The sequence below is a fragment of the Saccostrea cucullata genome, unplaced genomic scaffold (genome assembly GCF_032062105.1).
Source record: "Saccostrea cucullata isolate Sc308-1 unplaced genomic scaffold, CSIRO_AGI_Scuc_v1 ctg109, whole genome shotgun sequence".
Lineage (NCBI taxonomy): Eukaryota > Metazoa > Mollusca > Bivalvia > Ostreida > Ostreidae > Saccostrea > Saccostrea cuccullata.
In genome coordinates this window covers 308562-326653 of record NW_026931028.1, presented here as the reverse complement: position 1 = coordinate 326653, position 18092 = coordinate 308562, and the positions used below count along the sequence as shown (strand labels likewise).

Sequence of the window (18092 nt, the reverse complement as noted above, 5' to 3'; positions counted from 1 at the left end):
TGAAAAGAAGATTTTCAAAGATTTTTCCTATATATTTCTATGTAAAACTTATATTCCCCATTGTGGCCCCGCCCTAACCTCGGGGGTCATGATTTGAACAATTTAGAATCTACACTACCCCAGGGTGCTTCCACATCAGTTTCAGCTTTTCTGGCCCAGTTGTTCTTGAGAAGAAGATTTTCAAAGATTTTTCCTATACATTTCTATGTAAAACATTGATTCACCATTGTGGCCCCGCCCAACCCCCGGGGGTCATGATTTGAACAATTTAGAATCTACACTACCCCACAATGCTTCCACATGAGTTTCAGCTTTTCTGGCCCAGTGGTTCTTGAGAAGAAGATTTTCAAAGATTTTTCCTATATATTTCTATGTAAAACTTGGATTCCCCATTATGGCCCCGCCCTACCCCCAGGGGTCATGATTTGAACAATTTAGAATCTTTAGTACCCCAGGGTGCTTCCACATCAGTTTCAGCTTTTCTGGCCCAGTGGTTCTTGAGAAGAAGATTTTTAAAGATTTTTCCTATATATTTATATGTAAAACTTGGATTTCCCATTGTGGCCCCGCCCAACCCCCGGGGGTCATGATTTGAACAATTTAGAATCTACACTATCCCAGGGTGCCTCCACATAAGTTTCAGCCTTATTGGCCCAATGGTTCTTGAGAAGAAGATTTTTTAATAACCCCACCCTATTTTTGTCTTTTCTTGATTATCTCCCCTTGTGAGGGGACTTGGCCCTTCATTTTAACAATTTAAATTCCCCTTCACCCAAGGATGCTTTGTACCAAGTTTAGTCAAAATTGGCCCAGTGGTTCTTGAGAAGAAGTCGAAAATGTGAAAAGTTTACAGAAGGACGGACAGACAGACGGACAGACGGACGGATGACGGACAAAATGTGATCAGAAAAGCTCACTTGAGCCTTCGGTTCAGGTGAGCTAAAAATAAATCCCACCATATGGCATGCCTTAGCAAAGAATGTACTAAAATTTCAAGCATCTTGGTCAGCAGTTGCTGAGAAAACTGCGACGAAAATTTGTTACAGACAGACACACAGACAAACACACACACACAAGGGAAAAACAGTACACCCCCGCTCCGAAATAAAAACATCCAATTTAACTACATAATTTCCATCTTATTTACACTGTGTAAATTGACACCCTTTCTAATCTGACACAAAACTTAAGTCCCAATGCCTGTGTCATCACTGTACTAACCTCATCACTAGCTTCTCATAATTGCCTATAATATCTGCTCCATCCTCTATGCTGGGTGTTTTCAGCAGCAGCTTCCTGATATATTTGTCATCAATGTAATGAAATTTTTCCTATAAATAAAAAAAACTAGTTTAAAACTTATTTTCTTTCCTCCATTACAATAATTTGTATTAATATACTTCATATTGTAAATTAAGCATCTCTGTTTCAACAAATTTACAAAAAAAAACTATATAATTATTACTGCATGTAACTGTAACAAGATTTGCACATAAGGTGAAATTATACATACATTCTCTGATAATTTTTATAAAGTATGATTGTACAGTGCATTAGAGTACAGTGCCAAACTTTTATTCACTTACTCGTAGTGTAAACTTTCCCAGATAACCCAATATTTCTTCAACACCAGCCATTAGGTGATCATTAATCTAAGGAAGAAAAAAACACAATTTTATGGTATACAAGATATTGGTGCTTGAGATACTAAATCTTAACTGTACATGTACTTAACATTGCTACTCAATTTCTTTTGCAGGTGCTTTTGCAGTTGCATGTATGAGACTTTATCTCTCAAAAACAATACTTCATTACTTAGATGTACTTACTTTATCATGAAGAACAAGATACATTGTTGTACTGTTATCTTTGGGCGCTAGTCTTACTCGCATAGCATTCACAATTGGTTTTATTGTGGCACCCTGAAAAATAAACAAATCATATTTGCCTGTAAAGAATTTACAATCTAAAACCTTTGAAATTGCTTTTAAGTTACAAAAAGCCACTTAACATCAATTTTTCATCCAAATTAATTTAAACCCCAACCATCCAAGACACTTAAAATTTAAAATTGTTTGAAAGTTTCCCTTTATTTCTCGAAAGAAAATCATAGATAATACAGTTTATTATATGATTGAATAATTCCTATCATTCTGATTGGCTGAGATCCAACAACGTAGAAAAAATACTACGTTATATTCACCTGCACGTGATAATCCAGGTGAATATAAGGATTTATTTTCTCTACATTGATCTAAAAATAGATCGGGAAATTCCAAATTGATACAAATACTTATGGAACGCTATTACATCTGCTACCGATTTTTACTAATGTAAACATAATATTAGGCGAATATATATAATTTGTGGTGGGGGTTGTAAGTGTGGGTGCTGGGACCCTCCCTCCGATACTTTTTTAATCAAACATTAATTTTTACTTTTTAGCTGTCAGTTCTCCCTATAATAACCCTCAATCCTTTCAAAATATTTCAAGTAGAAGAGCCTGACATTATTTTTTTCTTTCATGTGACTTAAAATAGAAAACATTTCAAATAAATACAACTGGTGAAGTTAATTTACACTGTAACTCGATCTGCTTCTCGCTTTATAGTACGTTGGGACTTCAACAAAATTAAAGCAAACAAGTAATGAGTTGTATCATTTAATCATTGAATCATATAATAAAACAATTATTGCTGGGTTTTTTCAGTCAATACGATGATTTAGCCACTTCGAAGTACATTGTTCAACTCGCCCTTTGGGCTCGGTGAATATTGCACTCCTCAGGTGGCTAAATCATCATATTGACCTCAAAAACAGAAATAATATACAATTATGGACTTCAGTGTAGGTCGATATGTGGTTATAAGGACTCATGGCAATTGATATTGACCAAATACACAGAAAGTGATAGCGACCGAGCCTGCGAGGTCGCTATCATTTTCTGTGTCTGAAGTCAATATCAATATTGCCATGAGTCCTTATAACCACATATCAACCATTCACTGAAGTCCATAATAGTTATATTCTATAATCACTCAAACTGAATGCACTGACACGGTCCTAACTGAACGGATTTGGCTGTCATTACGTCACAATGGTTAAATTCACGCTTCTTATATTATGACGTCACGTACTACGTAACTTTAGTGCAACAGAACAGCATGTTGTGCGATATTATTTTCTACAGACGTGCTTTCGCATTGACATCACAAAAGGAGGAATATCACATGACTTACTTTCAGCCAATGAAAACTACGAAAATAATCTTCTTATATAACATTTGTATATAGTTTCAAAATACCAAAACACTGTGCATATTACAATGAAACTGTCACAGATTGCACAGATGAAAACTTTCATCAAGTCTTTATTTATTTCGGTTAGCTAAAAAATTTGTTCCCTTCGTAAACCAAAAGTTAGGGTTTGCCAACAGAAGTTGTTTGTGTTACCTGGAAGAAGACGGTGAAGAGGATAATGAAGAGGGTGGTGGTGACAAACATGTCCTTCTCCTTAAACTCATTCTTATCCAGCAGTGCCACCAGAGAGAAGCAGACAGCACCACGCAGTCCTCCATAGCTCTAATCAGGAACAGAAAATACACTTATCTATATATTGTAATGTTCTGACACAAAATCAAAAGAAAGTATATCTATATATATTTATAAATATAGCATAGCTCTGACAAGATACACACATATATTTACATTTCCTATGTCTTTGTACGAGATAAAATTACAAATTGTTAATGTACTTTATTTCTACATACAGTACTGTAAATGTACTGGTTCATCGATAGGGGCGGTTTAAAAAAAAATCACCTTTGGAGTGGGACAAATAGAGACAGAATCGGGCACATGGATTGGAGGAACCAAGAGCATGTACATATTAAATATAAGGAATAATTAACTGTCAGGGAAAAATCCTTTTTTATTTGAGATACATGTATCAGTGTTCGATATATCCAAATTCATCTGTATATATTTTCATTTATATGCATCACTTGACATAGTTTATAAATTCTATGGCCCACACAGACATCTTTTATTTAGGCTCTGGTGAGCTAAAATGAATTACATACACTACAAATGATTAGAAAATGAAAATTGAGAAGTAAATCTTTGCTTTACCATTATAAACATTTCATCGAATCCAATCTTGCGGACTCTGTATGTATCCAACTTGTTGATTAGGAAGGTAAGTGTGTACACAACTGTAAACATTATGATCATTGTATAATTTTAAATAATCAAACATAATACTATAAAATTATATTTATACTAAAATGAGAAATTACATGCCAATATCTCTCCTCCATCATGATTTTTCAAATATACATGTATTTATCCTGCTTAAAAAAAATTCTTTAAAAAAAGAATATTAAAAAAATAAAGTGCCGCGCCACAGCATGATACGCTCGTCAAAAAATAACAAATTTTCTTGAACAGTTTAGCGTGCAAGAAAATCACAACCTTGATTCTAAGATTTCCATGATTTTTCCATTCCTTAAAATATTTATCCATCCCTGTGATGTAGGCATTAATTATAATAAATATTACATCACTGATAGATTTCTATGCTGGTTGTGTTAGACCTTGTCTAATGCCCATCATACTAAACAATATCAAATGAGTCTTCACATCTTAATCTATACCAAATTAATTTTGAAAAGAAAAGGCCTGGCCATCAAATGACATATGCTATAAACTGACCAGCAGTTCTTCTGTCTCATCCCCAAAGGATACAGATAAGACTGCTTGATCAGATAGCCTTCCTACACTGAACTCATTAATTAATCTTTAACTGAATGCTTGTCTACTCATTACTACCAATAGATGAATGGGTCTGCACTATCTACCATAAAATTTTTTTTAAAACATATAAAATACTCAAAGATTTTCTTTTGGTTGAGATTTAATGTCCGACAGGTTTTAATATGTAATTCATATGGACATGTTTATTCCACCCCACCTCATAAAATTGGTTTTTAAATTAATAATATTATATAATATCAGATTAGTCTATTATGCAATATCAATTGAATTAGTTTTAATTACTTTTCATCAAATTCATTTTAAAACTTAGGCTAGCCAACAAGAGCTATTTTTAATCCAACAGGCTATCCCATTTGCCCAATACTCAAGGGATATAGATAACACCGATGCTCTAGCTACCAGTTAGCTCCTCACACTAAACTCATTAATTTCACTCTAATTTGACATGCAATTTTCTGTTATCAAAATTCTTCTTGACCAGTGCTTGATAATAATACTTATGGGAGAGGTAGGATTTCTCTAACATAGATATTATTTGTTATAGACTGCTGTCTAAAGAATATGCTTAAAAAAAATAAGTATTTTCTTTATTTAACACTTTTTTTAATAAGGACAGTGCAATACTCTTACATTATTTGGGATGTGAAAATGAATAGTAATAAGAACACATTTTTTTTTAATTTCACTTAAATTAAAGGTCACAGTGACCTTGAAATAGGTCGCGACATACCTTCTGCCTAAGATGCATAAACTAGCCAAGTTTGATGATTGTAAGTCTTATAGTTTTCTAGTTATGGGCCGGAAAGGATTTTTCTATATTTGGCTATAACTTCTTAATTAAAGGTCAGAACGACCTACTTTTTGTGCGTGACACACCTTCTACCCAAGACGCATCAGATGACAAAGTTTGATAATCCTATGCCTAATAGTATTAAAGATATGAGCCAGAAACAAAAAAGCTAACAGACAGACAGACGGACATGAAGCCTATAACATAATACGTCCCGTCTTAAGACGGGCGTATAATATATCCCACTTCAATCAATTTGTAAAATTTGGATTGGCTTAAGAGATCACATGACACCCTGAAATTTTCTAATCTACAATCTCGGATGAGGGGTTGATTTAAATATTGAGAACAAGATTCTATTTCGTGTGTTTCTATTGTAAACAAATGATGTTTATTGTAATCTGTTTTATGCATCTTTGACTGCAATTATGTAATACAAAGAATACATGTACAAAATACTCAATGACATTTTAACTTGTATATTTTTTAATTACTGACATCAAAACAAGATCTTGTCAAGATATTCAGTATGAAACTTTTGTTACACAGCTAATATGTGACTAAATACAGATCATTCAAGTGTGGAATAGAAATCCATAATGGAACTTAGCTTCTACTTGCACAATAGAGATTTCCATTTCATCCCATGAATGACTTAATATTATGTCACAAACTTACTGTGTACACGAAAGTAATAAAATACCACACCTTACTCATTTTCTCCCACCTTACCTATGAATCTGAACCCAATACACAACACCAAGGTCTACAGAACAAAGCCTAGCTGTCTGTCCGTCATGATATGTGACCTACTTACCTAGGAATCTGAACCCAATACACAGCACCAATGTCCACAGAACAAAGCCTAGCTGTCTGTCAGTCATGATCTGTGACCTACTTACCTAGGAATCTGAACCCAATACACAGCACCAATGTCCACAGAACAAAGCCTAGCTGTCTGTCAGTCATGATCTGTGACCTACTTAGGAATCTGAACCCAATACACAGCACCAATGTCCACAGAACAAAGCCTAGCTTAGTCATGATCTGTGACCTAGAATCTGAACCCAATACACAGCACCAATGTCCACAGAACAAAGCCTAGTGTCCAGTCATGATCTGTGACCTAAAGCCTACACAGCACCAATGTCCACAGAACAAAGCCTAGCTGTCTGTCCGTCATGATATGTGACCTACTTACCTAAGAATCTGAACCCAATACACAGCACCAATGTCCACAGAACAAAGCCTGTCCTCCAGTCATGATCTGTGACCAAAGCCAGACCTAGGAACAGGAAGATGATGATCTCTGAGGTGTTGCTGAAATACAAGGTGTAAGGTAATCACTCCGTGTATAAACAAAACACTGTACTATACGCTAATGCAATCTGGTCTATAATGTGGTGATGAAAAACAGGAAAATACAGGTTAATTACTGTGCTAAAATATTTCTTATTACAAAATATTTTTTATTTACAAGTGCAGTATTTGACCTTGGAGATGTACAGGAGCAATGTAAAAATAATTTACACTTATCCTGTTTGTTTTACACAACACAAACTCTGAGAGTTTTTGATACTGTTATATAAATAAATTATTATGGGGCTTATTTTTCTACATTTCAGTAGATAAAATTTTTCCTTCTTTGATTGCAATTTATTTAGGTACCTCAGTACTTTTGAGAAGTATTTAATTGCCACTTTGGATTTCGGAGTTATATTATGAAAGGCGTAGGCAACTTGCACCAGTCCACACCCAATAATGCTGCAAAAAAAAAATTGTTAAAATCTTGTCAGTTCAAAACACCAAATCAGCTTATCGTAGGGGGACTGATTAATGTTAAGTAAAAATTAACTCTTAAACTACTGCTATGAAGTTCTGCAGATATTTTTCAACCAAAAACTTCATATATTAATTATTAAATATGTGACAATGGAGAAATAAAATGCTTTTTTCATCTGAAATGAGGAAAATACCTACCAAATAATACCTGAAAATTCAAAAAGCTCTGCAAGGAGAAAAGCTAAGTATGCCATTCCAAATATTGCTATAGGTTCAACCACTGCAAAAAAAGAAGATATTATTTAAATATTTTAAGCAAACAAATGAATAAAAATTTATTTCAAACTTGAAAACAGGTCAAAATTTGCTTCAATAACTTTTTTCTATACCTGGTATATAATTATGTAAATCAATTGTCAAATCAAATGATTGTTCTGTAGATGCAGCATCCATGCAAGTTTGGTCTTAGTAAGACTTGTAGATGCATCATAATTTATCTGTTTTATTAAATCAATTCAAACTTAATCAAACATCTGAAAAATGGTGAATTAGATGCAGCCTTTTGAGGTCAATTTTTGGAGCAATATACCAGTAATACTCAATGCAGACATCATGATACTTTAGATAATTATGTACAAGAAGAAGAAGAGCAAAAAAAAAGTCTTTAAACACCCAATTTTATGTTAACGCCCCCAAAATCTACCTGATTCAAGATCAATAATTTACCGCCTGTCAATCATTAAAAAAACAATAGCTTCTGATTTGATTGACAGGCCACATCTACCTGATAGTCTGACCTTTGACGATTTAGAAACACTTTCATGTAGCCGCCTTGTATACAAGGAGGTTAAAAAAGAATCTTGGTAAAATTTTATTTTAAAAACAATTGAGATAATGAGTAGACAGATAAAACATGATTTCATAAAATATTTGCTTTTAATCTCAACGGCTATATTGTATTTTAAGCGATATGTCGTCCAAGATACCTGCTCTGTAGAATTTAGACTAGTCTGTGCACAGAAACGCTATTTGCCAATTAAAATTGGAATATGAAAAATAGGAAAAGATATTTTTAAAAAATCCTTTATCCGATGTTTTACCTACTTATATTTGAATACAATCTATACCATGTTCCGTTGTAAAGTTCTGAAATGTCAGAAACAGCTGTCGAGTTTCGAGATTGTAAATTTTAGTTCGAATTTCCTAATATCTGTCAATACCCAATATTCGAAATTAAAAATGAATATATATATATATATATACAGCCAAAGATCAATTCTTAAAAGTAATGAAAAAAATACCTCGCAAACAATAAAAAATTTTAATCACACGTACGAACACCCGGAAATGGTGAATATTTTCGACACTATTGTTGATCAGAACGTAGGCAATATTCCTATCGTGGTACGGTACATTGTATATGTTCACACGACGGATAGGCCTACCTATGAATGGAATATTCTATTATATTATTATTTTTAAATTTTGATATTTACACAAGTTTAATTTAAAAAAGATATGTTTACTTTGTAGTTTTACTCTGTGTTCTTTTCTTTAATTTGTCATTTTTTTAAATATAAAAACGATATTTCTTTATATTTTTTCTTCATTAGATATCGCTGAAAGTATTTATAAATAAATTTTATATTGAAATATTTCAATTATTTCAAGTAGTTTCACTCAAATTTAGACAGATGTTGACCCTGATACCAGACACAGACTTCCTGTGTAATGCTACGTGTATGTAGATTTTTGACATCTTGGGTATAAAAAATAACACCACTGTTACTTGGACCACTCCCCCTCCTCAGGTAACCGTAGTGTCTTTAATGTCAATTTGGGTAGTTATACTCATTTGTCCTATAAATGTTTGAAAATTACATGACTGAAAGTTACTGTCACTCAAATGACTGTACTGTTCTGTTTCCATAGTTACCAAACTGAAAATGGTGATTATCGAGATATTTGCAGATTTGGAATGAAAATTGTAAAGCAGATTTAAGGGGGTCAAAAACATAAAATAGGGGAGTGTAAGCATGTTGGTTAGACATGCACAAGTTAAAGATTTGAAATAAGCCTGGTGAGAAGGAATCGTGATACTACCTTTGACTGTGTTGGTGAACTTGGTTAGTACGGCTGATAGGCATCCCACTACAATCCCTATAATAAGGCCTCCAGCACAAACAATTACAAACTTCACAATCCCCAGCACAATCTGAAACATGTTATCATGGACATACATGTAATTAAGCAGGTATGGAAAGGGGAAAACTATAACTAACACATTAAGCTGCCCTCTGATTATAAAAAAAATCATGCATTCCTGGGTAATAGGTTACATAGAATTACTGGGTATTGGGTAAACATCAAATTTACAAATTTCGTATCAAAGATGTGCATATCAATGGTTCAAGACAATTCATCTATATATGACTTGCCAATGGTGCATAAATGGACTAACAGGTTGCTCGAAGAAAAATATTATTCCAAGGTTCACGATCATCTTACAGTTACTCAATCAAAAATGCTGTGATGTACCGGTAAAAGTGAATATTATTTTGCAATTAAGAGACAAATTATTCTTTAAAAATTAAAAAAATTTTTTTCAATCTAAGAACATAATTATTACTAGGGGCATTTAATTTGGTTCAAAGGAAAACTTGAGTGTAAGGAGTAGATAACTCTACCTGGGCAGCATCAATTGTCCCCCCTCCTTCTTGTAACCTGTTGTATGTCTGCATCACATTATACAACACAACGGTCACACCATCTGAAAAACAAACACAACATTGTCATGGTATATTGTTCTTTTCTTTAACATGACCTCTGGATGTTAAAATGACACATTTTACCAATTTACCAATGTTTGAGACACAAAGATGAATAGAATATAAAATTGCTTTACTGGTATTAAAGGATAAAAAGAGAACTTTTAAGATATGTGATGCCATAAAAAAATTTAACAACTTAAAATTGGTCAGACAATAAAACCTACCATTCAGCAGAGATTCCCCAAACACAAGGAAATACAGGGTGGGATTAATACCCACCTCTGTAAAGACTGCTAAGACCTACAATCATCAAATGCATGTATGTCTAATAACAGTGTCAATATACATGTACATGAAGATAATTACTCAGTTATAAACAATATCATTGATAAAAATGGCAAAAATGAATGACAGGATCCGATAATACTGACTGCCACTGGGTCCACAGCTACTATAAGGGAGGAGAAGACCAGTATCTGGATCAAGGGGATCTCTGATATAGCTCCCATAGCCCCAGCCATCATCAGACCGTACAGAGTCAGGCCTGTATACCGCAAAGAGAGCATCAAACATTTTAACAAAAATTATAAACCTTACAAAATTTAATGACAATTAAATATCCATGAATGCAACATATAATGAGGCAACAACATTTTAGGCTATCTAAATTTAATTCCCTGGTTCTCAGGCCAATTTTCTCCAAAACAGATGCGGGAGGGTGGCATTTCATTTTTCATTTTATTGGCAGTAAAGTAGATGAGGGAGGTATTTTTTTAAATTTTAATTTCCCAATTTTCTTTAACATAAAGATAATTTTTTTAATCACAGATATACTATTTCTGGTCATTTCTGCTTTATCCATTGCTTAACAGCGTATAAACATCAAATGTCCTCGATATTTTCAACAAAAAAATCTCACTGAAAATGACTACCGGAAATGATATTTGAATACTAAACTACAAAACAAATGAGGTCGGAATTTTTTTTTCCCGGATTGGTCTCCGCAACACCAACTTTTTATTTTATCAAAAATACAATAAAATCGGCAATGCGGCTACCTCAAAACGGATGCGCGCGGGCCTGAGAACCAAGATTTCAATTTTATATGGCCTTATAGATATATGAATATACATACCTATAAAGAAGCATGATATTGTTGTGCCCTGAAATAATGGAAACAGAAATTTAATGTGCACCTAAGAAGCACATGATATGTCTTTCTGGAAAAAGGCTGATCATAAATAACTTAAAAGCCATTAATTACACGCATGATTCTTTTTCTGATATTGTGCAAAATGTGGTCTTGATATTATCTGACTAAATGTAAACAATACAAATTCAAAAATATTGTCACACTGAATGACCTAATTTTGGTTCATCAGCCCCCCCCCACCTTCCCACAACCGGCCTCCCCACTTCAAGTTACATAAACTGACAAGATTAAAGATTTAAAATGCTAGATGGCAAGTACAAGAATCATTATCATTAAAGAAATTAAAAAGTACAAAGAAAACTTCATTAACTTCATTTCCAGAATGATCACAAATATAATGCAAGGGATTTTGACCATCAAATTTATAGTGGCTTGTAGAATATTTATTAATGTTAGGTTTATTACAAAAAGAATAAAACTGTAGATCCCTTCAAATAATAATCATACTTTTTCTTTGACTTGAATGTAAAACATATATAACAAGTTTTTGTAATACTCAGTAATCAAAATTGATTTGGAAAAAAAAAGATGCGTTTTGGTCCCAAATATATTGTAACTTACAACGACAGCAAGTATGAGAACACTCCCTAGATTGTCTGCAAATGTTTTGTCATAAAGGCTGAAGGAGGCCTCCAATATAATTCTGAAAGGGAAAATGAAAACGTTGAATCTGTTTTATCTGAGGATGCTTGCATTTTAGTGCTAACAATAATAATGGACCTGCTGTTCTGGAGAAGATTTTTAATGAAAATTTTCACACAGGATTTATTTTTCTTGCACAGTGGTTCTGAAGATTTTTCAAGACCCCGCTACATTTTTACCTTAGTTTTCTAGATCATCTTTTTTTGTAGGGGATAGTGCCCTTACTTTGGATAAATCTGATCTATTTAACCCAAGAATGCTTTAACCATCATTGGTTGAAGCTGGCCAAATGGCTCTTGAGAAGTAAAAAAATATTTGAAGTTCATGGGTTGAAAAATGGAGAGGCTAACAGCTGCATGTACACAGCTAAGTCAAAATCTTATTTTAGGTTGCAACTTAGGTGAACTAAAAATTGAAAGCTTCCTAAGTATTATGGTAGAATTCTTGATTTGTATGAAAAGTGTCATTTGAAGAACATTCAATTTGCACACAGCTTTATTTGACTACGATGTACTATGTTTGTTTTCAGGGTTGAATAAATCCACACCACTAATAAACATAAAATTAAGTAAAACTTTAAATAATCTATTCAAGACTGAGAATTGTGAAATTCTACAATTTTTTTTTTTGGTTAATTAACATGAATACATGTATGTATTTATATAACATAGTTAAAGTTGACTTTAGTGTATACATACAGTAACACAGACTTACGGTGGTAGAAGGTAGTGGAAGAATATCTCTGGTGTAAAGAAGTCTGGTAAACTATCATTGGCTCCTATTCCTCTGAAATAAAAAAATATTTTAAAAATATCTGTATATTTTCCCCAATCTTGTTGAATCCATACATATGGACTTCTGAGGAGACTAATATGGTTCAAGACAAACCATAATATTAAACTACTGAAAACATTTTTTTTCCAGTGGGGTATAATTCAGTGAAATGTACATTTTTGTTTAATCAACTGGTAGAAAATTACAAAGTTTTCTTGGATTACTGTTATTTATTGCTTAAATGTGCTTGAAGTTAATTGATAAATTTCTGAGGAAATTTTATGACAGCTAGAGAACATGGCAAAAATTAATCCTATTCAGAAAAAAAGACCTTAAATCTACAATTTCTTTCTCCGTATGGTCCAGTATTGAATCAAAAAGACATTGCTGACTTTAGATGAACTAAATGTTTATTAATAAACTTCTGTCACAGCTAGGTTTGATAAGCCATGCATTCAATTAATTAAGAAACAAATGTGTTTTTCTCAGATCTATGATTTTCCTTCATAATGATTAGCTCAGCATCCCAGTATTAGCTGCCCTAATTACTGTTATATGTCAAAAATACAAACAATTTTCTGTCTCCAACAGTGACAGCCATTGCTTTATAACATGCAATCAACCCTTATTATCTTGAATTGGATGGGAACAAGAAAATATCCTACACATTTAAGACACATTTATCAGGGTTATTATTCAGTCCTATATACTTACAGGAATAAAATGGATCCAAATATGACACCTAATATGATGAGAAGACTGAAACAAATAAAACAGTTTCTTACACAATAATATAAAATACAGCAAAGGTTTTGTTACAAGTTCAATAGCTGTGTCTATTTTTCTAAATACAGTGCTACTCAAAAAGGAAATAAAAAATATTCAAGATATACAGACTTATAAGGCTGTAAGAAAATTATTTACACCAGGGATGACAGAGAAAGTAAAGGGTGGGTGGGTATCCTGCCAATTAAGCTTGAGTTATCATGCAAATGACTCATTATGAAGAAGGGAGAGAACTTGTGTAAGACACAAAAATCAATCTTTTTATACGCCTGTAGTGGGAGATATACTTACCAAGATTCAGGGACCTTGGAAGATATGACATCTGCATGGTGAAATCCTGCATTGAAAAAACAAACCCGTTAAAAATTTATTTTAAAAATGCAGCAATGATATGTACATGTATGTACACATGTATTATCTATACAACTCAATTAATGCATATCAAATCGCTTTATATATTTGTTTCCTGTATGACCAAATTTGTATTAAATAAAAATAATACATATACATGTATACACGTACATGTAAGAGGAAGCCATAATAGGTGTTTTATGATAAAAAATTTTAAATGAACCCTTAGAAATGAACTCTTATATGTGACCCTAAATGATTTTCTTACCAATTTTACTTAGCCCAGCAATCAAGACCACCAAAGTTAAGAAGAATGGCTCCTTAATCGCTTCGTACTTGATTTCGACCAGTACCACCCCCTCAGCATGTTCTTTCTCTGTTTCATTTGATGTATGATTGGAGGTGCCATTGACAGAAGGGACAGAGTCTATCGAGGAAACACTTGCTTGAACACTGCAGATTCCTAGCAGTAAAAACACACAGATGACCCTCATCTCTGCTTTTCTGAAATAAAGAAAATCAAATCAAGTTTATGTTTTATTCATGAACAACATTAGATTTTTTATGCACTAGATCATAATGAGGAAACTGAGAATTTGCCTGGTGTAGCATCACCACTTTTAGCTAGACGGTTATTGAGGCTTCTCGGTACATAGGAGTTAAACAGAAAAGGTGTCAAGCTTTTTATAACTACAGTTTCAACATCAGCTTGTGATTAATAAACCCCTCCTATGTTTCAAAATTTTTGTCCTGCTGGGTGATATTACCACAGCTTATAATACAGTACATATAATATATAATATGCACTTGTATTTTTTATTCATGTATGCATACTTGTAGTCATATTCATAAAGTATTTATTATACATGTACTAGAACTGTCCAACTGGGTTTTTTAAGAGAAGGTGCCAATTCACAAATACTTTATGGATCTAGTGTTCACAATTTATATACTTACAAAAATTTGCAGTGAGATATAATTGCTCATTATGTTTCTTAATGAATGAAACAAAGGTACAACCAATTGAAACATCAATACCAATATATTGTAATTCCATTGTAACATTTTTTCTGCATTAAAAAGATATATTGCAATTATGTGTCATGACACTCTGCAAAGTGATTGTTGAAAAAAAAAATCATACTATACAAAATCAAACTAATCTTGATATTCTTTATATCAAATTCATTTTGAAAACAAAGAGCTGGTCATCCAGTAATGAAGTGCTTTGACAGACAATAAATTACAATTAAGAGAATAAGAGAAGAGAGATCTTTAATTCTTGTGCCAAATTCCCAGGAGATTATAGATAAAAGAGATGCCTTAACAACTTCCCACACCAAACTCATTAATTTATCTTTAACTGGATGCATGTCCAGTCATTATTCCAAAGAGACAAATGAATTTACATTATCTTCTGTGTAATGTAAAAACTGTTTTTAACACTTGATGATGTTTCTTTTTTTTTAAGTTTTAATGAGTAGTTTTAAGCTGTAGTTCACATTTTTGTACAGATATTCTAGATTCTATATCTCAAACCTTATACATGAGCCCAAAATGAACAAGTCAATTAAAGTAAAAAATAAAACCTGTGAAATGCAGAAAAATGAACAAATACAGTTGAAAATTCCAGGTGCACACCTTCATATGGTGAATAATAAGTGTACAAATTTTCAGATAAATCCTTCAATAGTTTCTGAGAAACGGTCTGCACAAAACCACAAAATAAAAATGAAAAAACACCTGTAAAATTCAAAATAATCATCCAATCAAGATGAAAATATCAGGTGCACACCTTCATATGGTGAATAATATGTGTACAAATTTTCAGACAAATCCTTCCAATAGTTTCTGAGCAATGGTCAGGACAAAATCTCGTCTACAGACAGACGGACGGACGGACAGCTAGACAGACGGACATGGTGATTCCAATTTACCCCACCTCTGTCGATTTTTCCGTGAAATCCTGGCTTACGATTGGTTGAAGTCTGTCACGTGAAGGCGGTGGATTACTTATACCCAGTCAGTTGTAAATCTATACCCGGTCGATGTATTACGTCACAAACACAAACATGACGTCATAATAGGCACAGTATAAGCGTGATGAAGCATTTAGCAGAGAAAACCATTAATAAAGTACAGATAAAACATAAATGTTTCATCGGTGGGGTAAATTCGTTACATAGTCTTTTAGTGACAGGGTATGGGATGATACCTGGTTAGTAAATTTCATACCTGACTCGGCTCCGCCTCGCCAGGTATGAAATTCACTAACCAGGTATCATCCCATACCCAGTCAGTAAAAGACTATGTAACTAATAATAACCCCCCTAAACTTCGTTTGCAGGGGGTATAATGAACAAAATGAAATAGAATTGTGAGAAAATCTTCAACTTCAGCTCGAAGCATAGTTATAATAGGTAGTGATGATCAAAGTGAAATATAAACCAATTACACCTGTCCATATAATTTTCAGCTGTCAAGTAGGAAGAATGAAATTATTTACTGCAAGAGGAAAATATTACTGCTTCCTGAAATAAGCTATGGGAAACCTAAGTACATTGTAACCAGCAAATTCGTTTCCTAAATCACATGATACAAAATATTTGCTGTATATATAATTAAATTAAGTTCATTTACCCTATGAATATAAATCCTCTCTCAAGATGTAGGAAATATGATGATTAATAATTCCTAAGCCACTGAGAAACCTCCTCTAAATAACTTAATTGGAGATCATACAGATATACACATAAATAACATGAATAATGACTTCTCATCTTACAATATAAAAAATATCTTCAATCTTAATAAATTGACAAATGATGGTAATATTTCTTATCTCAATTAATATCTGTTAGTTATATACACAGTAATCAACTTTCAAATACACACATGTATAAGCTGTACAGGATACAGGTATTTCTGAATTTCTAGCAATGTAAGAGCTTATACTGTAGATTCCTTATTTTTCACTGAGCCTAGTACTCATTATCACGAATTGGCTCTTCAACGTCAAATTGCGAGAATAATAATTCGCGAAAGGGCGGTTGATCAAGAGAATTTACATATATTTCAGAACCATAAAAATAAAAGCGAGTATTTTTAATTCGCGAGTTGTGCTTCTCGCAAAATTACGAGATAATTAATTCCACGCGTATAAGTAGGAATCTACAGTAGTCGTCCAGTTATTGAAATTAATATATTCGGTAGATGTAATTGAATTCATAACTCGATCATATTAAAATTTACTTCAGTGCATGTAAAGTTAATAACTTTTTTCCAAAATATAGAGTGTTCCATTGAATTCAATTTGTATTAATTAAGACTATACTTTCCTGAGATCTTAATACAGTAGTTGGTATCATTTTCTGACTAGAATTGAGTTACTTTTCCAATGAATGGTGCTTTTTCATCCACTCAACTGACCTTTAACATGTTCAGCATAGTTGTAATGTACATTATTCAAGGTAAACTAATGAAATCATTCATCAACAAAATACTGTAACAAATGACCTATTTACTCATGTTTATAGAAAGGATTTAGAAGTAAAACAGGATACTTTACCTTGTAAACTTTGCCTTTTAAGTTAAAACCTTTAAATAACTCATTTGTCCCACCTCTGAGTCAATGAAAACATGAAATGTTAGGTGTATTCAAAGAAACTTTTTTAATCAAAGGTACACATAAGATGTGTTATTTTCTGATCGATAAACACATACACGTGCATGCATGTATAATCTTTGTTTTTCCCTTTTTTCAGAAGAGTACACTCTTTACATGTTCAAATCTATTCATTTTCTTTATCTATTTACCACAAATGTCAATAGATAATGTTTAAAAAATTAATTATTAGGAAAAAAAGAATTATTTGTGTCCGTGCGAGGTTGATACAAATTGTTCATTAATCATGATTTCCTGGCAAACAAAGCATATACATGAAGCTTTTAATTTATATCAGTTTCCCAAAATCATCAAGCATTTACATTTTTTAACCCTGCATGTCTTCCATCCTGCTATTTATTACATTGATATTCTTCAAGTCTTCAAGCTTTTAAGAATATTGACAGTACCAACAAAAATTTATCAAATCCCGAAAAAATACACTCACTGAATTTGAGTTTTGCAATTTAAGGAGAAGAAAGCATATACTTGCAAATTTCTTCTTTGTCAGTAACACAAGGGTTTTTCCCCACTTACATCACTT

General features: G+C 32.8%; 1 protein-coding gene across 3 annotated transcripts in view; it reads right to left on the bottom strand.

Annotated features, from left to right (window-relative positions):
- Window positions 1–18092, bottom strand: part of LOC134231091 (sodium/hydrogen exchanger 2-like) — a 29627-nt gene that overhangs the window by 10810 nt on the left and 725 nt on the right. For all 3 annotated transcript variants that reach the window (XM_062713015.1, XM_062713016.1, XM_062713017.1), the window contains exons 2-19: window positions 14153–14388; window positions 13825–13870; window positions 13462–13506; window positions 12688–12759; window positions 11893–11974; window positions 11254–11281; window positions 10550–10662; window positions 10343–10418; window positions 10035–10117; window positions 9451–9562; window positions 7546–7627; window positions 7234–7329; window positions 6767–6885; window positions 4131–4213; window positions 3453–3581; window positions 1830–1922; window positions 1587–1652; window positions 1222–1331 (exon numbers count right to left, since the gene is read on the bottom strand). In XM_062713015.1, the coding sequence (XP_062568999.1) occupies window positions 1222–1331; window positions 1587–1652; window positions 1830–1922; window positions 3453–3581; window positions 4131–4213; window positions 6767–6885; window positions 7234–7329; window positions 7546–7627; window positions 9451–9562; window positions 10035–10117; window positions 10343–10418; window positions 10550–10662; window positions 11254–11281; window positions 11893–11974; window positions 12688–12759; window positions 13462–13506; window positions 13825–13870; window positions 14153–14378 (1661 nt within the window). In that variant the 5' untranslated portion in view covers window positions 14379–14388. The remainder of the gene's footprint in view (window positions 1–1221; window positions 1332–1586; window positions 1653–1829; window positions 1923–3452; window positions 3582–4130; window positions 4214–6766; window positions 6886–7233; window positions 7330–7545; window positions 7628–9450; window positions 9563–10034; window positions 10118–10342; window positions 10419–10549; window positions 10663–11253; window positions 11282–11892; window positions 11975–12687; window positions 12760–13461; window positions 13507–13824; window positions 13871–14152; window positions 14389–18092) is intronic.